The sequence below is a fragment of the Octopus sinensis genome, linkage group LG17 (genome assembly GCF_006345805.1).
Source record: "Octopus sinensis linkage group LG17, ASM634580v1, whole genome shotgun sequence".
NCBI lineage: Eukaryota > Metazoa > Mollusca > Cephalopoda > Octopoda > Octopodidae > Octopus > Octopus sinensis.
In genome coordinates, this window is record NC_043013.1 from 14,988,865 (window position 1) to 15,015,340 (window position 26,476).

Below are 26,476 nucleotides of genomic sequence, written 5' to 3' on the forward strand. Positions count from 1 at the left end.
CTCTGCCAGATCAGACTGGAGCCTGGTGCAGCCCCTGGCTTCCCAGACCCCGGTCGAACCGTCCAACCCATGCTAGCACGGAAAACGGACGTTAAACGATGATGATGATGAATGTAGCAGCAGACGAAATACCACTAAGCATTTCGCCCAGTAATAATTCTGCCAGCTTGCTGCCTTAGCAATAATAATAATAATAATAATCCTTTTTTACTAAAGGTACAAAGCCTGAAATTTTGATGGAGGGGACAAGTCAGTTACATCGACCCCAAAAGGATGAAAAGCAAAGTCGACCTAGGCAGAATTTGAACTCAGAACGTAGCGATGGGTGAAGTGCAGCTAAGCATTTTGTTCTGTATGCTAATGATTCTCCAGCTTGCCACCTTTTTTTTATTATTATTATTATTATTATTATTATTATTATCATTATTATCATTATGATAATGATGATGTTGTTGTCAACTTTCTCTTTCATCCTTCTGGAGCTGATGAAATAATGTACGAGTGAAGTACTAGGGTGTATTTAACCAACCCCAATATGTAACTGGTATTTTATTGTTCATTAGGTTCATTAGCCTACAGGAGTGATTTTCAAATACTTGCATGTTAGTAGGGAATGCAAGTGGGGAACACCACTTCAGTGTAGTCTCTCTGAAAAGAACTGGAAATCAACAGGGAATGAGGTTCAATTTCACTGCAACACCTTCTTTATGTAAAGGCATTAAGGAGACTATATAGTAGCTTAACCTGCTAGAAATAGCAGTGAAATACCCTCAACGTCTTAAAAATGGAACACTTGAATCATGTGATTGTAGCTATCCCAAGAAACAGATTGGGAAACAGTTATAATTGGTATGCCTTTAATAACAAACCAGCTCAGTCAGAGCTGACCTAGGGCTAAACAACAGCACTAAGAAGAAAGGAGGAAAAAATGAAGGTGAAGTGAAATTGGTCAACTTACGCCATAAGAGATGCCGGTATCAAATGGTTGGTTAAAGAACTGACCGTGTCTTCGGGTGATAAAATGACCAAGTTATGGAGGAGATGACACACAGCAGTAACTAGAGCTGGTGTGGTGGCCGTATTCACATTAGTCCTTGCAGGGAATGCTGGGAACTTATCTACACCACGTGGACTTCTGGGAGCTGAAAGGTTATTTTGAAGAGACAGAGAAAGACACAAGTTCATGATAAAAGAACAAATGGAAAAAAAAAAGCAAAAGAGACAATCACAATTATATAACAGGAGAGGTATGGTTTTTGTGAATATACCCCTCTTACTTTGCTATTCTGTGAAGTGGCATTTCTAAGCACTCTGGAGATTTTTTAATTTAATTATCTCGGAGGAGTCGACTATCAGTTAGGCTGAATGGTCACATATGGCTTCTCATGATGCAGTAAAAATAATTTTAAGAAAGAGAGAGGTGGAGAAGAAGTGACTGCAGTACTGGACTAGCACTTTATTGGTCCTTAGTGGGATTTGAACTCAGAGCATAGAGAGCTGGAACAAATACTGCAAGGTATTCTAGCTGATGCACTAACAGCACCAAATTTGCTGCCTTTAATGGTCAGTATTTTAGTGTATCCTCATCATCATCATTTTAATGTTCAATATTCCATGCTTGCAAAGGTCAAACAGAATTCATCAAAGCAGATTTTCTATGACTGGCTGCTCTTCCTGTCGTCGCCAATCTCAACCTGTTTCAAAAAAAAGACAATATTTCCTCATGACCAGATGTTTTCTTTTTCACAGATTAGAAACAAACTGCATCACTTGAATGACAGCGAAAATCATTTTACAACCAATGCACAATATCAAGACAACAAGGCATGTGGACCTGCACACAAACAAGGTCTTTTTTTTTTACAGATTCTGTCAATGAAATCCACTGACATAGCTTTGGTCAACTCAAATTAGGTAGGGTTGAGAGGTGACCAATGATATAGAGGTTGGGAGAAGTAGCAGATGTGAAACATTTTCCCATTGAGTTCCATGTTTATGTAACATAGAAGTCATTGGTAAAATAAATTTTGTTTTACAAAACTCTACATTAGTGCAAGATTGTCAGGAATGCGACATATTTGTAACACGAGTGATATAAATGTAAAATATTTCTAATATAAAATAAAGAAAGTAAGAATAAGTTGTTACATACTGCTTTGTTTTGAGTTTGTCACAGAAGATTGGTTACTAATGGACAATGGAGTTTGTTGGTAGTATCCAGTTTGGTCAACTTTACTCCCTCCACATGAAGGAATGGTCTGAATTAATAAAAGAATAAAAAGAAACAAATAGTTTAAACCTCCAAGACTCTTAAGAATTCTTATGATAGATGTTTGACTTCAGATTTCTGTAATGTTGAACAAATAAAAAAATCTCCTAGAAAAGAAAGTTAGCAGGATATTGCTAAAACAACCAGTCAACTGTGGAACCTTATTTTACACATTTAAGTGCTAAATGAGAGAGCAAGTTCAATACTGTTTTAAGAAAAAAAGTCTAACAGGGCACAGAATGTTAATTGGGACTTACAGAGGGGGTGGTGGTTCACTGTGCATGAGAAGACATGCCAAGCCAAGTAAAAGCATGGTTGTCCTTGCATACAGACTTGTCCCCTGCATCCGTCCTCAGCTGCGCATTCCTAATCTTGCAAGCTCATGGGTGCTAGTGTCACATAAAAAGCACTTGCACCAGTGCCATGTAAATGCACCCATGCCAGTGCTGCATAACAGCACCGAGTACATTCTGTAAAGTGGTTGGTATCAGGAAGGGCAGCCAGCCACAGAAACCATGCCAGAACAGACATAGAACCTGGGCAGCTCATGTCAAACCATCCAACCCATGCTGGTTGGGAAAACAGACATTAAATGATGATGATGACCACTAGCATTTAAGGTGACTGTCTACTTAGAATGTGCACAGATCTAGGGACCAGCCATGAATAAAGGGACTGAATAGCTTCACAACAGTGACATTAATGACATACATAGTATTAAGGTAGAGGCTGGAATTAAATTAGTTGGTTCCTATATTTAAGCACCAAAATCTCAGTCCTTTTCCTTCGAGAAGGAACTGAGTATTTTTGCAACAGGATAGTTGATGTCACTGATGTGGTTTAACCCTTTAGCATTTAAACTGGCCATATCTGGCCAAAATATTCTGTCTTTTTTGTGTTCAAGCTGGTCAGATTCAACATCTCACACCTACCCTATTATGTTATTGTAAAAAATAAACTATCACCTTATCAAAATCTTGAAGCCGCAAGACAAAGCATGATTAAATTCAAAGCAATGTGAATAAACAAGCATTACGCCAGCGCCACCATGACTGGCTTCCATGCCGGTGGCACGTAAAAAGCACCAACCGATCGTGGCCGTTGCCAGCCTCACCTGGCACATAAAAAGCATCCACTACACTCATGGAGTGGTTGGCGTTAGGAAGGCAATCCAGCTGTAGAAACACTGCCAGATCAGACTGGAGCCTGGTGCAGCCTCCCGGCTTCCCAGACCCTAGTTGAACTGTCCAACCTATGCTAGCATGGAAAACGGACGTTAAACGATGATGATGATAGTGATGATTTGACAGAATATTCTGAATGATAAGGATTTAAAGGATGAAAGAGCACTCTTGCAGAATAGAAATCTTGCTGGTTGGAACATAAAACAGTCAGTATTTAATGACAGTCACCAGTTATCATTACACATTGAATCCTAGAAGTTACATAACAGCCAAAGAATATTTCTGCCAGAGTTTATCTTTTAGTCAGGAAAACAGTACAGTGCCTATGACCCTTTACAAGGCCTCTGAGACTGAGGGCAAGAGAGAAAGGTATCTTAAAACCAGAGATCCTGTCCAAATGTTTGTAACTAAGTGGACTCTGCTAAGGGCACCCAAGGGCCAGGTGGTAGTGTAAAACCAGATAACAGATTAAGCCTAACACTCGAGGACAAGGTGGGGGTGTCAATGGATCAAGTCTATCATTCAAGAAGGTCACAGCAGGATTTGAATTCAGAATGTAAAATATCTGAAACAAATATCACAAGGCATTCATTCCATCCAATGCATTGACATTTCTACAAGGTCCAACGCACAAACTGGTACTTTACCAACCCTGGAAGGATGAAAGACAAATTTAGCCTTGGTACCATTTGAAAATTGAATGCAAGGTACTGGAATAAATACCACAAGGTATTTTGTCTGAAGCTCTAAAGACTACCAGTGTGACACCTAGAACACAGATAAAAGAAGATAACTTTAAGGAATAGATTCCATAGTCATTCCCATGTCAGTTGAGTCTTCATGGATCCAACAAAGGTTGCCTACTTGAATGAGAGAGTAACCCAGGTGTTACATAAAATGTATATTTACACCAGATTCCATGTATGACCTCTTCCTAAGGATCAATCAAGACTATTATTTTAAAAGCCTGATAGAGCATAACTAGAATTCATTGAGGAATTGAAACAAGAAGAAAAAGAGTTGAAAAGTAAAAAATATTTGTACCTCAGAAGTAACATCATTGGGAATTACAGAACTGTGTTCTGGGTTTAACTGTTGTATCTGCATCATCTTCAGTTTATTCTGAGCTTTTAAATGAAATAAAACATATATATATATATGAAAATTAAACAGAGATACAGACAGACAAACATAAATATGTAAGAGTAATTTGGAAGTACTAGGAGCTATTACATCAATACTTTTTTAAGGGTTTATCATTGGAAAAAGAAGGCTGTGTAATGTAGCAGGGGTGTTTAATGCATAGGTAGGAGATTGGCTTTGCAACCATTTAATATCCGGAGCAGCCAACTGGCTTCCTTGCTGGTGGCACATAAAAGGGCACCATTCGAGTGTGATCGCTACCAACGTCGCCTTACTGGCACCTGTGCCGGTGGCACGTGTAAAAAGATTCAAGCGAGGTCATTGCCAGTACCACCTGACTGGCCCTGTGCCAGTGGCACGTAAAAAGCACCCACTTCGCTCTCAGAGTGGTTGGCGTTAGGAAGGGCATCAAGCTGTAGAAACTCTGCCAGATCAAGATTGGAGTGGTGCAGCCATCTGGTTCGCCAGCCCTCAGTCAAAATCGTCCAACCCATGCTAACATGGAAAGCGGACGTTAAACGATGATTGTGATGATGATGATGAAAGGTACTTACCTCCTGTAACAGGTACATCCAGTAAAGGTCCAGGTAACAGAGAGTAATTAGTCTCCATGAAGGTGAGAGGACTTATTGTAGGTTGTGGGTAATACATAGCCAAGAGTTGGCTGACAGTTTGGTAGAACTGGCAGTGTTGTAGTAGAACCATCAAGGCTGTCAGACCAACTAAAGGTTCCTGAAATGTAGTGAAATATTACAATAATACTATAATTTTAAAAAAATTTTTGGCACAAGGCCAGCAATTTTAAGGAGAAGGGAATGTCGATTACATTGACCCCAATACTCAACTGGTACTTATTGTATGGAATCTGAAAAGAGGAAAGGCAAAGTCTACCTTGGGGACATCTGAACTCAGAAATGCTGTTGAGCATTTTGTCCAAAGTTGCTAACAATTCTGCCAGTTCACCACTTTATTGATGATGATGAGGAGGAGGAAGATGACGAGGAGGACGACAATGACGAGGAGGACAAGGAGGAATTGGAGGATGACAATGACGAGAAGGAGGAGGACGACGATGACGAGGAGGTGGACGACAGGGAGGAGGAGGAGAACGAGGAGGGGGAGGATGAGGACGAGGACGAAGAGAAAGCAAAGATGAAGAAAGAATATTTCTGAAGACTAAGATTGGTGTTGTGCTCAAAACTGACTGGATGGAATAAAATCTAAGAGTAAATACATGGGTAATAGCATCACTTCAGTATGGAGTCGGAGTCATAAACTGGCCAAAGAAAGAACTGATGAGTATGGATACAAAGACATGGAAACCATTGGCAGTGCACAGAGCATTCCATCGTAAGAGGGACACCAACAGGTTATACTTGTCCAGAAGAGAAGGATAGGAGAGGTTTTGGTTAGTTGTCAGGATTGTGTTGAATAAGAGGAAAACCGTTTAGGGTGGTCTGTAAAAAATGCTATAGAACCATTGTTGATGCTTGTGAAGAAGAAGCCCAGCATCGTCAAAATTGATAATTGTGTTAAGAAAGAGAAGAGGAAAATAACATACAAAGACAGAAGTGGTATGGGAAGGAAAAAGAATATTAAAAATAAGATACATTTGTTGTTTCTATTGGCAATAAAGGATTGTCTCCGTATTTACATGAAAGGTAAGTTGTATGTGTGTGCAATAAATGTGCTGGTCCCTTGGATTATAGTTACCAGCTGATGTAAAAAGGAGAGAAATGGCCATAATGGCAAAGACGTGATGTAACTGCTTCCACTCACATCACGATGAAGTGTGATATAATGTAATATGTGGCACTAGCACTATGACCCGGTGTTGCCGGGTCATAGTGCTTGTGCATGCATATACAGCTGCGTGCGTGCGTACATACACGCAAGTACTGTCCAAATCTCCGATCAATCACATACAGCTAGCTGGCATTTAATTGGCGTATCAAGTTTCAGGCATTTTGATTGGGTTTTGGATAGAAAATTCACAAAAAAGTCACTTCTATTGATTTTTTTATGTCTTTACGGGGTGACTGGGGAAATGTAAGGATGTGCACGACCACTCTTGGACAGTTTTGAATGGCCATAGAAAGTGCGAGCCCTCTTACTGAAAAATTGTGGATTTGTATAAAGGATACATACACACACATTTTGCCGTTTATATGTATAGAGATGGTATAATACATATGTGTGTGTATTATGTAATATACAAAGAGTTGTAGTGCAATGTAATGCAGTGTTATGTGAAGTGGTGCAATATAATGTAATGTGATATGATATAATATAATGGATATGGTGAGGTGTGTGTGTGTTTGATGTGGTTTACTCACCTGATAGTAAGAATCATTGATTACTGGTCCTTCAGAGGTTCCGTTGCTGCCATTGCTACTGCTTGGTAATGGCTTGGATATCAGGTTGACCAACAAATAGGCAGCCTTCAACAAAAAGAATTCAGGTATTACTCAGTGATATGGAGTATATACGATAAAATAAGTGGCTATGTAAGACAAGGGGGACTTATAAGGGATAGTGCTTTTTATGTGTGAGAGAGAGAGTGTGGGAGGAGGAATGAGAGAAGAAAGGGATGAAATAGAGGAAGACAGTGTGTGTGTGTGTGGTGGTGAAAAAGAGAGTAGGGAGAGATAAGAGAAATAAAGAGGATGGAAATAGTGTGAAAGTGTGTGTGTGTATGGTTATGTGATTAGCGAGAAAGTGGAAAGAGATGGGAGAAGAAAGATGAAGAGAGAGAGGGAGAGAAAAAGCAAGAGAGAGAGAATGTGTATGTGGCTATGTGAAGAGAATAGTGAGAGAGAGAGAGTAAAAGATAAAAGAGAAACAAGATGAAGGGGAGAGAGAAAGAGAGTAAAACTGAAGAAAGTGAATGGGTTAAGGGGAAGAGTGTATTTGTGATAAGAGAAAGAGAGTGGATGGCATGTAGAGAGAGAGGAAGAGAGAATATGCGTGTGTATATCTACGTGCATACATGAGCTGTAAATAATATATGTGTCTACCTGTTGTCTAACGAGGCTACTTTCAGATGAGTCCAGCAAAATAGTGAAGACTACTCCCCAAATACCACCTGGTATGTGTCGACAGTTGGCTGTGACAAGGGAACGACCAACACTGCTCCAGGACAGAGTGACCGCAATACCAAGACCAGCACATCTTACCTGGGGAATACAAGAGAACATTAAGGATACTGGGAAACTGGCTGACTGTGGGAGGATGTAAGTGGATGTGCACACAATTACAACACACACACACACACAAGCACATACGAATACACATGTTTCTTTATTACCCACAAGGGGCTAAACATAGAGGGGACAAACAAGGACAGACAAACGGATTAAGTCGATTACATCGACCCCCAGTGCGTAACTGGTACTTAATTTATCGACCCCCGAAAGGATGAAAGGAAAAGTCGACCTTGGCGGAATTTGAACTCAGAATGTAACGGCATACGAAATATGGCTATCATTTCGCCCGGCGTACTAACGGTTCTGCCAGCTCACCACCTTTGAATACACACATATATTGACACAGACACATACACAGATATGCACAGTTACATACAAACACAGTTTCTTTTAGAACACTGAAGTTAACGTGAAATTAAAATATGTTCAACCAATTGTCTTGAACTGAATACAAAGCCTTATCAACATAGGTTCATAATGAATACACTCTAAATCAGTGGTTCTCAACCATTTTTTACCCATGGACACTTTTATTCCTGTTTCACTCAGATGGACCCTCTTAACCATGCAAAATAATTCCTTATTATATTTTCATAATTAAAATATTATTAGGAATTAGATAAAAAGTTGTCGAATTATTTTGAGTATTGTAGAAATATAACCAATTTAATGCAAAAAATTTTAACAACAAAATCTTATCTGTCTCCATATAGACCCTCGATGAGAACCACAGCTCTAAATGATCCCTACTCATCATCATCTAAGTGGGAAAGGGGTGCTGGACGAACCAGACGGCTGCACCAGACTCCAATCTAATCTGGCAGAGTTTCTACAGCTGGATGCCCTTCCTAATGCCAACCACTCCGAGAGTGTAGTGGGTGCTTTTAAAGTGCCACCGGCATGAGGGCCAGTCTGGCAACGCTCGAAAATGGTGTTTTTTACATGCCAACTGCACAGGAGTCAGTCCAGCAGCACTGGCAACAACCTCGCTTGAATGTTTTGCTCACATGCCACAGGCACAAGTGCCAGTGAGGCGACGCTGACAACAATCACGCTCAAATGGTGCACTTTACGTGCTAGACAGCTGCTCTGGCAGTGAAATGAACACAGAATAACTCTTAATAGCAAACATTGAATTTTAACAATTAAATACAGAGCCTTAATAAACATTGAGTCTCTTTACAAATAAATGGTCTTAATATGTTGTTTTAGTAGATTAAGAAAAGGTTTTGATATGAAACAATGAGACTTGATAGACATAATAAAGCAAAGACAAATCTATTGCTAGTTTCCCATACACACATAATAGAGATGTGAAGAATTAAAACTTCCTGTGGTCTATTACTGTAACATACCTCAGGATCTCGGTAGGCCCACAGCGTTAACAACCAATTTAAACCAGTTTCCATCAAAAGCCGGTTCTGCTCCTTCATGTACAACCAATGCTCTGGCCATTTCTAAGAGAGAAATAATTAACATTTGTCTTGTAATTAAGTTATTTTAGTTGGATATAATAAATAACAATATTTACATTATTTACATTCGACAGATGTAAATAATGTACATTTTAGTACATTTTCAGTGCTTATTGTACTTGTGCACCTTCCACACACAAAAGCTATTTTCCCTGTTAACTTTTCTCTGATATTGCTGCACCTCTTAACATGTCCAAAGCTTACATCAAGTGCATCTTATGGAGTTTCTACCTACACTTTTTCTACAGATCAAGCAGGGCCATCTACCTAAAAGGATTTGTGATTTGTCTGCCTTCCTACTTACTTTTTTGTTTTTGCAAGGTTAACTCTAAGGCCCTTTGATTCTTCTCTAGTTCAGGTAGTGATTCAAGCTATAAGAGCAAGGTCATCAGCATATAGGGGGGATCGGGTTTACATTCTTCATCAGAGAGGGTCTTTGTATTTAGGTGCAACCATGCATCCTTCTGTTTGGTGAGAATGTAATCAATCTGGCTAACACAGGCCCCTGATTGGTAGGTTATCAGGTGGCTGGCTCACTTCTTGAAGTTCGTTGTTTGCATCACAGAACTCTAGTAGCCTTGTTCCTTCTTCATTTCAGGAGCTAAATCCATGCCTCCCCCCCTGCACACTATGGAAGATACCAGGTTGTTGTTTGACATGCCCATTGAAATCCCCATCTACGAAGAGGAGATCATTGTCACTCGTCTTTGAGGCAACCTGCAAACTGCAAAAGAATATCATAAAAGTAGTCCTTCTGTTCATTATCTCTGCCTATGCTCCGCAAGTATAAGCAGGGACAATTGTCGTTAGACTCGCCTAAGCTTAACCCATTAGTGCCCAATTTTTTTTATTTGATTTATTACCAAACATCTTTTTTTATACAACTTTATCTGACACTAACTATATAAAAAAAAATGTCGTTATAATATTTGAAAGACACTCCAGTCTTGATGACTGACTAAAGATGTTTCAGAAAAATACAGGTGTTGCAGAAATATGATGGATTATCCTTCTGGTCCTAAAAAAAGGGATCATGGGTGCTAATGGGTTAAGCACTTTATCACCCACTCTGGCTCTCACCCTAATAATAATAGTTTCAAATTTTGGCACAAGGCCAGCAATTTCAGGGGAGGGTTAAGTCAATTACATTGACCCTAGTGCTCAACTGCTACTTATTTCATCAACCCCGAAAGGAAGAAAGGAAAAGTTGACCCTGGTGAAATTTGAACTCAGAACATAAAAACAGATGAAATGCCGCTAAGCCTACCTCATTTTCTGAATATATTTCCATCTCTAAAGCAAGGTGCTGGAGACACATAGTGGCTGATTTCGTCACCCCTTTTCCCATGTATGACATCACGGTGCCACCACGACCAATGTGGAAAGCCGATATAATCTGTGAAATAAACAAACAACAACAATGATGGTTTCAAATTTTGGCAGAAAGCCAGCAATTCTGGAGAAGGGATAAAGTCGATTACATCAATCCTAGTGCTCAACTGATATTTATTTTATCAAGCCCCTAAAGAATGAAAGGTAAAGTCAACATTGATTGAATCTGAACTCAGACTGTAGATGGACAAAATGCAGCTAAGTATTTTGCTCTGCATGCTAACACTTCTGCCAGCTCAACCCTTATATTATTATTATTATTATTATTATTATTATTATTAAGAAGGAGGTGAAGAAGAAGAAGGCGAAGAAGAAGAAGAGGTGAAGAAGAAGAAGAAGAAGAAGGAGGTGAAGAAGAAGAAGGAGGTGAAGAAGAAGGAGGTGAAGAAGAAGGAGGCAAAGAAGAAGGAGGCAAAGAAGAAGGAGGCAAAGAAGAAGGAGGCAAAGAAGAAGGAGGCAAAGAAGAAGGAGGCAAAGAAGAAGGTGAAGAAGAAGAAGAAGGTGAAGAAGAAGAAGGAGGCGAAGAAGAAGAAGGAGGCGAAGAAGAAGAAGGAGGCGAAGAAGAAAGAAGGAGGCGAAGAAGAAGAAGGAGGCGAAGAAGAAGAAGGAGATGAAGAAGAAGAAGAAGGAGGCGAGAAAAAAGCAAAAGAAGAAGAGAAAAAAAGGAAAGGAATAAGAAGAGGGAGTGCGAAGAAGAAGAAGGAGATGAAGAAGAAGAAGAAGGAGGAGGCGAAGAAGAAGAAGAAGGAGGCGAAGAAGAAGAAGAAGGAGGCGAAGAAGAAGAAGGAGGCGAAGAAGAAGAAGAAGGAGGCGAAGAAGAAGAAGGAGTTGAAGGAGGCGAAGAAGGAGGCAAAGAAGAAAAAGAAGACGAAGAAGAAGGTGTTGTTATTGATGATGATGATGGTAGTGATGATGATGATGTTCACAAGGAAGATGATGGTGGTGGTGGTGATTTGTGAAACTATAAATTTGTAAAAGGTGAATATTTTACCTCCAACAAACAACCAAGAAGCTTCAAAGTCAGACTGACTCCATCAGTTTCACTAATTTCTCCGCTCCAGCCAAGCCTGAAACAGTCAACAAAAACGGACAGAATTACTCATCTTATTTCATCAGTTTCAGTCATTGGACTGTGGCCATACTGGGGCATGGCTTAAATCAACCCCAGTACTTATATCTTTTTTTGTTTTGTTTTTTTTTAAGTCCTGGTGCTTATACTATTTGCCTCTTTTTGCCAAACTACTAAGTTACAGGAATGTAAACAAACCAACACTAATTGTCGAGCACAAGCACATTGCCAGCCTCACCCGGCCCCCGTGCCGGTGGCATGTAAAAAGCACCGTTTGCCAGCCCCGTCTGGCACCTGTGCAGGTGGCACGTAAAAAGCACCCACTACACTCACGGAGTGGTTGGCATTAGGAAGGGCATCCAGCTGTAAAAACACTGCCAGATCAGACTGGAGCCTGGTGCAGCCTCCTGGCTTCCCAGACCCCAGTTGAACCGTCCAACCCATGCTAGCATAGAAAACGGACGTTAAACGATGATGATGATGATGGTTTATGCACCAAAATGACTTTGGGGAGCCAAAAATTCCATATGAAATACAACAGCATTAAAAAAGACAGGGATAATAATTGACTATTTACACTATATACTACATCAACTTGTATGCCAGAAAGTAAGGTATACTCCCTGCTATATTGAGACACAATCATATGAAACTCAGTAAAGTCAGTAAAGATGCAACTTACCTTGCAGTGACATGCATCAGACACTGTAACGATGCTTGCAGTGGTGCTAAGTTATAAAAATGTGGAGCTTCAGCAACATTTAGGTGAATGAGTAACATTTCAGTTAAATCTCCTCGTAACTGTTCTATCTTTAACCTATTTTAAAGAAATAATTAGAAAGAAAGGTAAACTAAGTATTTTACCTCTTGCAGTTATATTGGCATTCACATAACTAATGAAGAGAACAACTAAGTGAATCAAGGCTACCTCTTTGTACAAAGAAGAAATAAAAACACTATCTCAGTAATGATTATATATATATATATATATACTCTTTTCTCTCTTTTTACTCTTTTACTTGTTTCAGTCATTTGACTGCGGCCATGCTGGAGCACCGCCTTTAGTTGAGCAAATCGACCCCAGGACTTATTTTTGTAAGCCAGTACTTATTCTATCGGTTCTTTTTGCCGAACCGTAAGTGACGGGGATGTAAACACAACCAGCATCGGTTGTCAAGCAATGCTAGGGGACAAACACAAACACACACATATATATATATATATATAGATATATATATATATATATATATATACGACAGGCTTCTTTCAGTTTTCCGTCTACCAAATCCACTCACAAGGCATTGGTCAGCCCGGGGCTATAGCAGGAGACATTTGCCCAAGATGCCACGCAGTGGGACTGAACCCGGAACCATGTGGTTGGTTAATATATATATATATAGGGATCTCTCGAAGTTGTCCATAGGTCCTGGCCCAAAAGGCGTCTTGAACAGGTGGGTCAGGTATTCCTCGTTGACACCCAGGTTCGCCCCGAGATCGTCGTTGTTCCCCGCCCCCACTAATGCCCTATAGAATGCCTTGGTTGTGATGCAGTCGCTCAAGGTCGACTCAGGACGACATAGTTGCTCAAGAGCAACACGACACTCACGGTGTTTGCTTTTGTTCTTTTTTTTGCTCCTCTTCCTTCTTCCTTTTCTGGCTATTTGCCATTTCTCACTGCTTTCGTCTTCTGACGAAATTTCTGTGGAATCGGAAGGAAGGGTAACGGCATATTGTAAGTGTCTATGTATGTTTGTGTAAATGGTTGTGTTGTTGTTTTCCTTGGTGTTGGTTATTGATTGTTTGTGTGAGATGTATGTGATATAGGGGAAGGGGAATCAGTGTCTGTATTTTCTTTTGTGTTTTTTGTTTCTTTAGTTCTTCCTTTTGTTGCCGTTAGTGTTTTTTCAGCTGCTGTTGTATTCTCAGTTGTTGGTGCTGGTGAGTTTGGTTGACGTGTTTCTTTTGTCTTTTGTGTTGATGCTAGTTGTGGTTTTTTCCAGAATTTTTCTGGTTGTGGTGGTGGTCGTTGTTGCTGCTCTTGTTATTGTGCAGCAGTTGGACATTTGTTTTTTAAATGTGTTTCACTGCCACACCCTCCACCACTACATACAGTTTGTAATCTTCTGTCAGTTGGATTGTAGTTGTAATTTTGTTTTACCCACCCAGTTTTGTTGTTCTGAAATGGCAATTTCCAGGATGTTGGTTTCCTCCATTTCAAAACATATGGCCAATAATAGCCATTGTGTCTCTACTTCCGGAGGCATATTTTTTATTGTGACTTTTGTCACTCTCTGGCCTAGATAAGTTGGTATCATCATTAACTCATCAGTATGGAGAGTCAGTGTTGAGAACCAGTTAACCAGTTTTTCATCCTGAAATCAGACTTGGACAGTGCCGTATTTGTGCCACTAGTTTACGTATTCTTTGTGTGGCCAAACAGGGCAAAGGCATTTTTCAATTTTCTGTTGTGGTGCATTTTCTGTTTTTGGTATAATTTTATAAATGATTGTTTTTTGTCTTTGTGTTTTCTAAGATGGTTTTTGGAATGTTTAGCTGTAAGTTATCTCCTTCTTTACTAAGAAGTGCTTTTGTGTCGTTTATTTGTTGGGCAGTGAATTTGACAATTGTTCTCTTTTGTTTTATCACTTCAGTGAAATTTGTTTTGTCCTTGGTGGTGGTCGTGGTACTGTCAGTAGTAGAGGTGTTAGTTGTAGCAGTTTAAGTTGTAGTAGTGGTGTTGGCGGTACTGTCTTTGGTGGAGGTCACGGTGAATAGCTTTGCTATGATTTCGTTTTGTTGTTGGTGGTGGTGGTGACAGGGCTGTTAACAATTGTGGTTGCAGCATTCACCGAGTCTCTCAGATTTGAATTTGATTTATTTGTATTTTTCATGTTTGTAATTGTATTTAAGTGTGTATGTGTGCAGGAGTTATTCTTTTTTTTCTCCTAGCATTTCAAGGTTAGAGAGAAGCTGGTCCATGAACGAATTTGACCAGCATTCCACTATGAATTTCTCAACATTTTTCAAAGTCGAGATGAAAAATAGAAATTTAAATAAGGTTGAAACTGCCCCTAGGGGCCAATTTCTTCCTTGAAAACATACTCAAATGACAGTTGGGTGCATCACACACCTTGTGTACAAAAATTGAAACAAAATGTGCGCAATAAAAGGTCGAAAAACGCGATTGCCTGCGGAGTCGATGCGGTGACAGACAGACATAGAATTGACATTAGTAATCACATAAATGAACTCAGTTAACAAGGTACACACACATACACAAAGATCAAAACAAGTCCTCAACCACTATTGAGTAGGACCTCACCACCAAATGTACACAAGCATATGGAAGTAATACTTACTTGCTATGTAAAACATAAGGCTGATGAGAGAGAAAGCAGGTGATAACATTGATAACTTCCTTTTCCAACGATCTGCAAGTAGAGAGAGAACGTGTTGTGACAGTCATAACAAATATAGGGAACAAAATACAACCACTGGATAGGTTTGGGCTGGACCCCTCCAGAGGACAAGTGACAAGAGGTGAATGTAAAAGTCAACAGAATGGATTCTGAGAGACTGTAAAAGAAAGGGGATGGCAATGGTGAAGGTAGAGGAATCAATAGGAACGTTCTTACAGACATGGCAATAGGTGTAGGTAGCTGTGAAACTTGCTTCCAAACCATGTAGTTCTTGGGTTCAGTCCCACTACATGGCACCCTGAGCAAATGTCTTCTAATAGCCACTAGGCCAACCAAACCTTTTGAGTGGACTAAGATTTGAAATTGGTATGTAGAATGTCAAAACAAATACCACAAGTTATTTTATTTTGTGTTCTGGTGGTTCTGACCGTTAACCACTTTCAAATTGTCTTTGATTTTGGTAGAAAGCCAGTAGTTTTGAGAAGAGGTCAGTCTAATTATATGTGACCTCAACTCTTGACCCAAGAGTATTGACCCAAGAGTATCATCATCATCATCATCATCACCATCATCATCATCATTAACATCCATTTTCTTTGCTGGATTAGACAATTTGACAGGAGCTGGTAAGCTGCACCAGGTTCCAGTCCTCTCTTCTGGCATGGTTTCAGCAGCTGGATGCCCTAAAGGCAAAATTGACCCCAGTAGAATTTCAACTCAGAACATAGTAATAATAATAATAATGTAATAATGATTTCAAATTTTGGGACAAGGCTAGCAATTTTGTGGGGAGGAAGCAAGTTGATTACATCGACATCCAGCAACTTTCTGATACTTATTCTATCAAACCCAAAAGATAAAAGGCAAAGTTAACCTTGGCAGCATTTAAACACAAAGCATAAAGAGCAGTAAACATTTTGTCCAATGTGTTAATGACATTGCCATCTCACTGCCTTAATAAAAACAAAAGCACTCAGAGAGCACAAACCTTCACCAAGGTAACACGAATGTCCTCTCAATGATCAGCCAGAGATGGTTTTTAAAATGAGAATATCTGAAATAAATTCAACTGCTCTCACAAACGAGAATACTAAAAATGAACCCGACTGCTCTCAAAAATTAAATTTAAAAAACTGGAAAAATAATTGAGAATCCTTGTCCAGTAACCGATTGATCCCAAAATCTAATCAGTTTGTGCCAGTCATGAGGCCAAACATCTCAAAGTTTCATCCAAATCCATCCAGCGGTTCTTGAGATATCTTGTCCACAGACAAACAAACACGACTGAAAACACCTCCACCTTCACTAAGGCAGAGGTAATAATAATGGTTCTGAATTTTGGTACAAGTTCAGGAATTCTAGGTAAGGAAGTAGTCAATTACACTGAACCCAGTGACCATCAAGTACTCATTATATTGACCCCACCCCCACCCAAAGGATAAAAAGCAAAGATGTCCTCAATGGAATAAACATAAGAAAGAAAGAAAAATAGAAATGGTTTGTAACTTTTTCAAGGCAGCCATGCTCTCTGTGACATCATGGATTCCCTCAGTTCTGTGGAGAAGGTTATACAGTGCTGCCTTAGGATTATATACAATATTTGCCAACCACTGTAGGATGTGTAAAGGAACAGTGCCACTGAGCTTGAAGACAGAACCAATGAAATACAATACTTCACACAACAACCACTGGTCAGGAGGACTTGATGGTACAACTTGTAGAAATCTGGGAAGAAAAAACAGAAAAAACATACTGGTGTTTAGTGTTTTATTGTAAATTTTTTGCAAAAACATATATATACATATTCATTTAGTCTTTTTTATTTTTATGCATTTCAGTTCAAAGGTTGTGGTCATGATGGAGCACCATCAGTGTCATCACTTTTCCAATGGCCATTCTTATGCAATTGGTTTCTGGTGAAGGAGAGAATTTGACACTGCTGCCCTCTTTTGAGTTTCTTATTGCGATATCAGTTCGTCTGAGACTGAACAGCAGGAAGTCAAGTTGTTTCTTGAAAACATCTACCCATACTCCATGTAAGTCCCTTGGATGTTTTGGCAAGGTATTAAATAGCCGAGAGTCCTTAAATCCCAAGTTATTGCAGTACATAGATACATATATATATACTAGCTGGTGTACCCAGAAATTCCCGGGGGTAAAGATGTTCTATTGAAATGCCTTATTACTCTGATATAAGAAAGCAATTTCATTATAACTGCCACAAAAGGTGTATTTTCCGCCACGAAAAAGTACAAAAAACTGTCAGCTGGACGATGGAGAGATTGTTGGAGTTTGGCGAGAGAGGTTTTCGAAGGTTGGCGAGAAAGATTGTCAGAGGTTGGTGAGAGAGAGGTTGTCAGAGGTTGGCGAGGGGCAAAGACATTACTTTGCTTAGCGAAGGCATCTGAGAAATGGATAACTGCTGTCATTCACAGAAAAACTATTATCTTACTGTGAGAAAAGAGCTGTTGAAGTGTTAAGTGAAATTTGGTAATCGAGGCATGAAGCCATTACAAATACATTGTGGAAGAAAAAATTTATCTACTGTTTTGGAAAAAGTGTAACTGTAAAAATGCAGAATTATCTGAGTAAAGGATTTAAAAAAAAGTATTTATGTATAGAAATGTATGAATGAAGTCTTCAATGTTTAAGATTCAAATTAAAGAAGTGCAATAATTTTTAGCAGTTCAAAACAGTGAGTAGTGAAATGTAGAATTTGGTTGGCTGATCGTGAGAAAGAAATATTGATCACTTCGTTAAAATCTGCAGGTGGTATGTGTTATTTCCCTTGAGTTGTTTAAATAAAATATTAGTAATATGTAGTAGATAGAAGGATCCATTGAAAGGGCACTATTATCGATTTTTTTTTTCAACAATCTAAGTATGTCAGAAGGTTTCCCGACATGAGCTCTACTCACATGTCAAATAAAGTATAAAATTGATATTGTCTGCAAAAATTAGAAATAGGAGACACAAAAAATCAATATTCAAAGTAATCGAACGTAAACAATGAAATTGTTTATTTCCCTTGAGTGTTTAAAAAAGTATTGTACAGGTGCTATGGGTTAATTCCCTTGGATGTTTAAAAAATTGGCTATATGAAGTAGATATAAAGGTCCCTTCCAGGGGCCATATTATTGATTGTTTCAACAATCTAAGTATGTCACAAGGCTTCCAGACATGAATTCTAGTCACGTGTTAAGTTTCATCAAAATCAGTAAAACAATGTAGGAGGAGTTAGCTAACAACGCCACAAACAAACACACACTGATTTTCCACATATGTAGTATATATATCACGTGATCACGTGACTGACCATCAGATGTTGCTACACATCGCTGGTTACAATGCGTTCGCATTGTTTTAGCTTTCGAACGACGCCACCCCGCTGGCTAAGCGAGCAGGCCAACAGACGAAAGAGTGAGAGAAAGAGTGGTGAAAGAGTACAGCAGGGATCACCACCCCCTGCCGGAGCCTCGTGTAGCTTTTAGGTGTTTTCGCTCAATAAACACACACAACGCCCGGTCTGGGAATCGAAACCGCGATCCTCCGACCGCGAGTCCGCTGCCCTAACCACTAGGCCATTGCGCCTCCACATGTAGTGTATATAATATATATACATATATATATACATATATATACATACATACATACATACATTCACACACATATTACACATACACACCCACATATACATAAATATATTATCATTATCGTTGTCATTCTAACATCCATTCTTCCATGACTGCATGGGTCGGACAGAGTTTATTGGGGCAGATTCACCCAGACTCTTATTTGTTCCCCCACTCACTTTAGCCACCCTTAGGTACCTCTTCTCTGAGATTCCTTCTCTCACTGAATTCCTCTCCTTGCCTGCTCCTGACACTCTCATACTCTCACACACCATCTCCATATTTTCTCATCAATCAACAAAGGCTTATTATACTGATGGTTTCCATCCATCCTGTACTGCCACTTATTACCTATTGCTTCCTGGGACACTTCTATTTCTTTCATACACCCCACCACCTTACTGATATTTACCACAGACCACACCTCCACCCATGTTCTATTCACTACATTCTCCTCTACTCTTACCTTTAACCATCTGCCACTCTCCTCTCACACTCTTATGAACCTATCTCACCACCACCATTCTTGATCTTCAGTGTGTATTCTCTTTTATACCCACCTTCTTCTATCTTGAGAGTATGTCCTGATACTTTGTCACCACCATCATTGCCTTCTTTCCAGCAAATCCCACCTTTATAATTATATGAGGTAGTCATGTATCTCTTGTACAGCAAGACATCTGCGCTTGTCCCTCTATCATACTTCAGCCTACCCCATCTCTGCTACAACTCTGCTCAATTGAGTGGTATTTTCCTTTGATTTGTGAGTTATATGCCAATTTCACTATTGTCAGTTGCATGAAAAAAGTACCCAGTACAGTCTGTAAATGTGGTTGATGTTAGGAAGGGTATCCAACCATAGAGACCATGCCAAAATTGATACTGAAACTTGACAGTCTTCTAGCTCACTGGATCCTGTAAAACCATCCAACATTAGCAAGCAGAGAAAATAGACATTTATTCTATATATGCATCGTAGGGGGAACCAGCAAATGGTTTTTACACTACTTGCATACAGTAAGTTCGACTCCAATTCGTTTCAGGTATGTGATGTTGGTAGGCCGCAAAAATGGCAAAATATCGATGCTCATCGCTCCTCAATGTAATTTGGGGCAGACTGTTTCACCTGTCTATAACGTTCAGGTGTGATAACATCTGGTACTTTAACGGAGACATGCCCACCACGCTAGTTTGCAGCCTACCACCAAACAGGCAAAGCACATACAAAATAGGCCCAAACGCGGTTGTGTGGTTGAGAAGTTCTCTATGCAAATCCAAATATATAAGCCAAGTTCGATACCTCGACGAAGCTACTTGAACAAGTATCTTCTTCTATAGTCCCGAGTAAACCTTGTGGGCGAGGTAATTTAGCAGACGATCGTCGTATTTATAGCTAATGTGAGTCTCTACCCAAGTCCCTGTATAAAGTTATGTAAACATCAATTGAGTTACACGTGCTGTATTTCCCGTAACAAATACGGATCGGTAAAATTGAAATAAGTAATTTGCGGGTGGGATCGTTACGGTGCCCCAACATGGCCGTAGACAAATGACTGAAAGCTGTGAGTAATTAAAAGAATACTAAACTCCCTGGAAACAACTGATTTTTTTTTAATGAGAGTTTAAGAAGATTCTTTGTAAAAGTTGAGCAAAGACTAAAGGTTGTTCCGAAAGTTGTGAAATTTGATGAATGAAATTTAGTGTGGCGGTCGAACGAAACCTGTCTTATTTGGGGAGTTCAATTTTGTTTTAATTTCGTTTGACGGTGTAAATGTATTGTGAACAAGGGTAGTATTAAGTCGATTGTATAAATTGTTGCTCTCCCCAACACACACTCACAATACACATACTTGAGAGAGAGAAAAGAGAGAAAGAAATAGAAACGGGGAGCTATATACACAGGTATATATACTTATATAGAGAGAACGGACTGATCGATCGATCTGTCTGTCTGTCTATCTGTGCGCGCGCGCGAGAGAGTTATGAAAGCATAGAACTATAAAAGCTGGTATATATAATAGTTCATAGTTATAGGTACTACTTAAGAAGAGTGGTCCCGGTGCGCGCACTCGCGCATCCGCGCTAGCTAGTCGATCCTACAACGACTACCTAGCAAAGTAAATAAAACACAAAATAAATTATTTGGCATAGTTTCGGTTGTAGTAGCACAGATTTCCGTCGATTTCCGTAAAAAACTTTATTTTTTTACATAAGTAATGAGAGCGAAAGAGACTAAGAGGAAGCGATTTTACGACGAGAAGGTTTCTCTTGAAGTCGGCCTGTGTGTGTTTGATGGGGTGTGGGAGACAGACAGTATGTTGTGTAAGTGAGTGCTTTGTTAGTGTGCGAAGAGACAGAAACATATACACATACACCGAGTAAAAAATTACGATGAATCGGCCAAACATACATACATACACACACACACATACATAGATACATACACACACACATACTACATTACATACACACACACATACTTACACACAACACACACATAGTACATACACACACACACATACATGCAGACATACATATACACATACACGAGTAAAAATTACACTGAATCGACCATACATACATACACACATACACACACCACACATACACAGATACATACACACACACACACACACACACACATACATGCATACATACATATACACATACACCGAGTAAAAAATCAGTATCTCTCTCTTTCACAATTACTCTCTCTGTCTCTTCGCACACACTAACAGAAGCACTTCACTTACACAACATACTGTCTCCCACACCCCATCAAACACACACACACACACAATGTACATCAATGCTTCCCCTAGACGGTAACTTCAAAGACAAACTTCCCTCGTCATAAAATTGCTTCCTCTTAGTCTCTTTCGCTTCATTACTTATGTAAAAAATAAAAGGTTTTTACGGAAATCGACGAAATCTGAGCTACGAATGCGAAATTCGCCAATTATTTTTTTTACACTAAGTAAATAATTTTTTTTAAAACAATGTAAATAAACACCAAAAACACAAATTAAGGATCGACTAGTCACGACTAGCTAGTGTGGTATGCGCGAGTACGCGCACCGGGCCACTCTTCTTAAGTAGTAACATATATATATGTATGTATATATGTGTGTGTGTATATATATATATATATATATATATATATATATATATATATATATATATATATATAGTCTCGTTATTCTGGGTTGTCTTCATTCTGTAAAGTGGAAAAGTTTGTGGATCATAGTCTGCGAGGATCGCTTATTTTGGCAATTGGTGTGAAGTGTTGGGAGCTGTGCGTGCGCGTGACACACAACACACAATAGTTTGGATACACTTGCGTGACATGAAACACACACACAAACACTGAATATATTTAACTGCCGATTGCCTGAAACCAAAACAACAACACAAAAGTTTTCATGAATGAATCTGGCGGAAGTGTTTAATGGCAGGGAGCAGTGCTTGCGCCGTAAACTGTTACTGGCAGAACTGATATACTCAATGAATAACAATATCCACTTCTCTCCCCTTACATTAAAGAGTTCTCCCTCACACACACACACGCATTTGCACTGACATGGCTAAGATGGCTCGTCTCTCTTCAATATACGTCCCTCGACGGACAGGCCAGCGTGAAAAACTCGACCCCAATTAAGATCGAACCCAAACCACCTGCTTTGATGGTCACGGAAACACGGCGTGCGGCTATATACAGTATTTTCTAGGCTGATTTTGTGACTGCCTCCATAGCTCAGTGGTTAGAGCACTGGTCTTGTAAACCAGGGGTCGGGAGTTCGATCCTCCCTGGGGGCTGGTACACAACATACTTCGCTCCAATACTTTTTTTAAAGGTCATTTCAGCTCGTCGAGGTTTTACACGATTCGTCTGTTAGCTATTGTTTAATTATACATAAACTATAGATTTGAGAGCATGACCTGGCATGGAGAGTTACAGCTAGGACAGAAGCCATATCACACATATGGCATTTGCCATATTCTGAATGCCTTACTCCCTGGGCATGGACACATTGAAACTCCGATGTCTTGCAGCTGACTTGGCAGACACCCATAAAATTATAGTTTGAGAGCATGACCTGGCATGGGAGGGTACAGCTAGGACAGAAGCCATATCACACATATGGCATTTACCATATTCTGAATGCCTTACTGTCCTGGGCATGGACACATTGAAACTCCGATGTCTTGCAGCTGACTTGGCAGACACCCATAAAATCATTAACCATCTTACAAACAATAACTCTGAGCACCTTTTCAAACACCCATGGACATGTCATGTTTACAAAGTCAGAAAACAGCACAGCTCCCATGACTTTCAGAACATTTTTTCACGCTAAGAGTTGCTGAAGCATGGAACAGACTGCCGGCATCAGTTGTTAGTTGTCAAAGCACTGCATCCTTCAAAATTTCCATGCTTCCTGAGATTCGCCAACACTACACCTGATTTTCCCCCCTCCATACACACACAAACATGTATCTGACTAGTACACTGTTCACTTTCCAGACATTTGTACATTACTGCATATACTTTATACGCACTTTTTGACAAGTTGTGGTGCACCTGAGCACCATATACAATAATTTCATTATATTATACTTCAACAATGTTTTTTTTCCCCTTAACCAATTAAAACAGTTTCTTAAATTTGAAAGATTCATAGATACAAAGAAACAGGAAGCAAGAGAGATGAGAATGGAAAAGAAAAAGGTGGACGGAGCAAAGCAGTGGAAGACGGAGGGGAAGAGGTGATGGGCCGCACATCCCAGAACAAGTGTGGTGCTCAGCCATGCCCCACAGTTATCACTGCCATCCATATATACATGCTTGTCCTTTACAAGTGCCAGTGGCACATAAAAAGCACCCAGTACACTCAGTAAAGTGACCAGTGTTAGGAAGGGCATCCAGCTGTAGAAGCCATGCAACAACAGACAATTGGAGTCTGGACAGCTACCCCAGATGACCAATTCCATGTCAAACCATCCAACCCATGCCAGCATGTAAAACAGACATAATAATAATAATAATAAATAATAATAATAATAATAATAATAATCCTTTCTGCTATAGGCACAAGGCCTGAAATTTGGGGTGGGGGACTAGTCAATTTCATCAACCCCAGTGTTCCACTGGTACTTAATTTGTTGACCCCAAAAGGATATGAAAGGCAAAGTCGACCTCGGCGGAATTTGAACTCAGAATGTAAAAATGGATGAAATACCGCTAAGCATTTTGCCCAGCATGCTAATGATTCTGCCAGCTCACTGCCTTAATAATAATAATAAATGCCCTGATGCAATACCAAGCAGTGGCTCTCATGGCTCCTGATCTTAACTGACTGAAAGTGTTATCAGGTACATGTTTTGTCTTGGTGTAAAAGATGGGCTACAGTAAATATTCTGTTCAATATTGCAGATTTGTTTGTCAGTTGCCTGATCGTAATCAGTTAAGCATGGCTCTGACGATATGTGCATCTCTGATCACACACAGAAGCAGTGGGAGAGCAGCATAGGCATGTGTTGAGAGAAATTCTTTGGGATTTCAACAATTCACCACGTCTGAATAAAAGTCAGCATGGAGATGGGTAGAACATCTTTGAGTCTGGACTAAACATTATTGTCACCTCATTTATCATTGTTTTAATGTCTACTTTCCCATGCTTGCACAGTTAAGACAAGAATCTCTGAGGTAAAATTTCTACATACAGATGCCCTTCCTGTCACCAACCCTCACCTGTTTCCAAGTAAGGTAATATTTTCCTTCCTCTTGTCACCACTTGTATGACAGCAAAGTTTCTTTACAGTCAGCACAAATTTAATGACAAGGACACACATAGATACAACAAACTTCTTTTTAGTTTCTGTCAACCGAATTCACTCACAAGGCTTTGGTTGGCCAAAAGTTAAGTAGAAGACACTTGCCTAAGATGTCACACAGTGAGACTGAAACAATGTGGTTGCAAAGTGAACTTCTTAATCACACAGCTAGGTTTAAACATAAGGGGGTGAGGTGGCAGAGTCATTAGCACACCAAGCAAAATGCTTAGCAGTATTTTATCCGTCTTTACATTCTGAGTTCAAATCCCACGAAGGCCGACTTAGCCTTTCATCTTTTCAGTGTCAATAAAATAAGTACCGGTTGAGAACTGGGGTCTATTTAATCAACTCACTACCCCTGTCCCGAAATTACTGGCGTTGTGCCAAAATGTGAAACTAATATACTTCCTTAAACCTATTTCATCTTGCAATGATTATGTTTGCTGGCAGAGGGGAATAGCAAAGAAACCCAATGCATATGTGAGGCTGAAATAATGTAATTATTACTGAACTCACCGAGATAATGCTTCGTTCCACTTGAGTTGGTGTAAAGTCTTGCAGGAGATATTTTGGCAGTTTCCTGGCATTACCATGTAAAGATGGAGCACATTTAAAGCTGAATTGACAGCAAAATGATTCGTGGCAGTGGAAATAGCTTGGACAGCCTCTTGAAGGCCAGTGGGTAAATGACTGGTTTTGATAATTAGAAAGTCTGTAGAACTTAATTCCAAATGTTTAGGATACCTGAAAAGAAGATTGATGGTACATTATGGAACACAGCATATGACAGAATATACATCCTGTGTACAGCAATATAAATTTAGTATTGATGTGGTGATAGGTATTTTTTTTGGTGGTGGGGTTAATACATTTTTGTCCCAAACAAGGCTTGAAGTTACTGTTTATTTATGTACATTTAGCATTTATAGTACAATTGGGAAGTAAAGTCGTTTTGTCGTAGAGAATTATGACTTAAAGTTCACACTAGCTAATCATCATCATCATCAGTTAGTGTTCATTTTCCATGCTAGCATGGGTTGGACGGTTTTGACTGAAGGCTGGCAACCAGATGGTTGCACCAGGCTCCAGTCTTGATCTGGCAGAGTTTCTACAGTTGGATGCCCTTCCTAATGCCAACCACTCCGAGAGTGTAGTGGGTGCTTTTTACGTGCCACCTGCACAGGGGCCAGTCAAGGGGTACTGCAGTTACCTCGCTCGAAACTTTTTACACGTGCCACCGGCACAGGTGCCAGTGAAGCGACGTTGGTAACGATCTGCTCGAATGGTGCCCTTTTATGTGCCACGGGTACGGAAGCCAGTTGGCTGCTCTGGCAACGATCACGCTCGGATGATGTTCATGGCACCCTACTAGCACACGCATAAGTGCCAGTAAGGCGATGCTGGTAATGATCATACTCGATTAGCTGCTCTGTTAACGATCACACTCATATGGTGCTCTTTGCACCCCACTAGCACGGATGCTACTATACTATACTAACTACTAGAGTTCACAACAATTCAAATAAGTCTTGTTGGATTTTTATCATAGATATGGCATATAAATAGCCAATATTTAGTAACATCATACAATTACTATTGTGAGTGTCATGGAGTTTAGTAACATCCTACAAACACTGAATAATTTCCCAAAAGTCAGGGTTTTTATAACTGCTCATATCTGAATAGTAAGAAACGTATTTTGTGAAAGATTTCTTTGACGAAAGTTTAGAATTCATATATGGGCAGTAATTTTAAACAATGGGATACCAACAATTATACTTGTTCGGGCAAACAACCATTATGTCATACTGCGGCTTTTTATGACTTGCTACAAATGTTTGCTGAGACTGAC

At 39.7% G+C, this 26,476-nt stretch overlaps 1 protein-coding gene, 1 long non-coding RNA gene and 1 other non-coding gene across 5 annotated transcripts in view; 2 read left to right on the top strand and 1 right to left on the bottom strand.

The window, feature by feature from the left end:
- Positions 1–26,476, bottom strand: part of LOC115220984 (rotatin) — an 84,936-nt gene that overhangs the window by 23,149 nt on the left and 35,311 nt on the right. For all 3 annotated transcript variants that reach the window (XM_029791200.2, XM_029791201.2, XM_036510364.1), the window contains exons 24-36: positions 25,141–25,368; positions 16,664–16,882; positions 15,098–15,169; positions 12,421–12,555; positions 11,661–11,736; positions 10,545–10,673; positions 9,158–9,259; positions 7,614–7,772; positions 6,933–7,037; positions 5,151–5,328; positions 4,498–4,580; positions 2,153–2,258; positions 959–1,142 (exon numbers count right to left, since the gene is read on the bottom strand). In XM_029791200.2, the coding sequence (XP_029647060.1) occupies positions 959–1,142; positions 2,153–2,258; positions 4,498–4,580; positions 5,151–5,328; positions 6,933–7,037; positions 7,614–7,772; positions 9,158–9,259; positions 10,545–10,673; positions 11,661–11,736; positions 12,421–12,555; positions 15,098–15,169; positions 16,664–16,882; positions 25,141–25,368 (1,776 nt within the window). The remainder of the gene's footprint in view (positions 1–958; positions 1,143–2,152; positions 2,259–4,497; positions 4,581–5,150; positions 5,329–6,932; positions 7,038–7,613; positions 7,773–9,157; positions 9,260–10,544; positions 10,674–11,660; positions 11,737–12,420; positions 12,556–15,097; positions 15,170–16,663; positions 16,883–25,140; positions 25,369–26,476) is intronic.
- LOC118766718 lies at positions 8,670–26,416 on the top strand. Its single transcript, XR_005002626.1, has 3 exons — positions 8,670–8,680; positions 18,642–18,648; positions 26,202–26,416. It is a non-coding gene; the product is annotated as an uncharacterized LOC118766718 (long non-coding RNA).
- Trnat-ugu lies at positions 22,533–22,605 on the top strand. Its single transcript has one exon. It is a non-coding gene; the product is annotated as a tRNA-Thr (tRNA).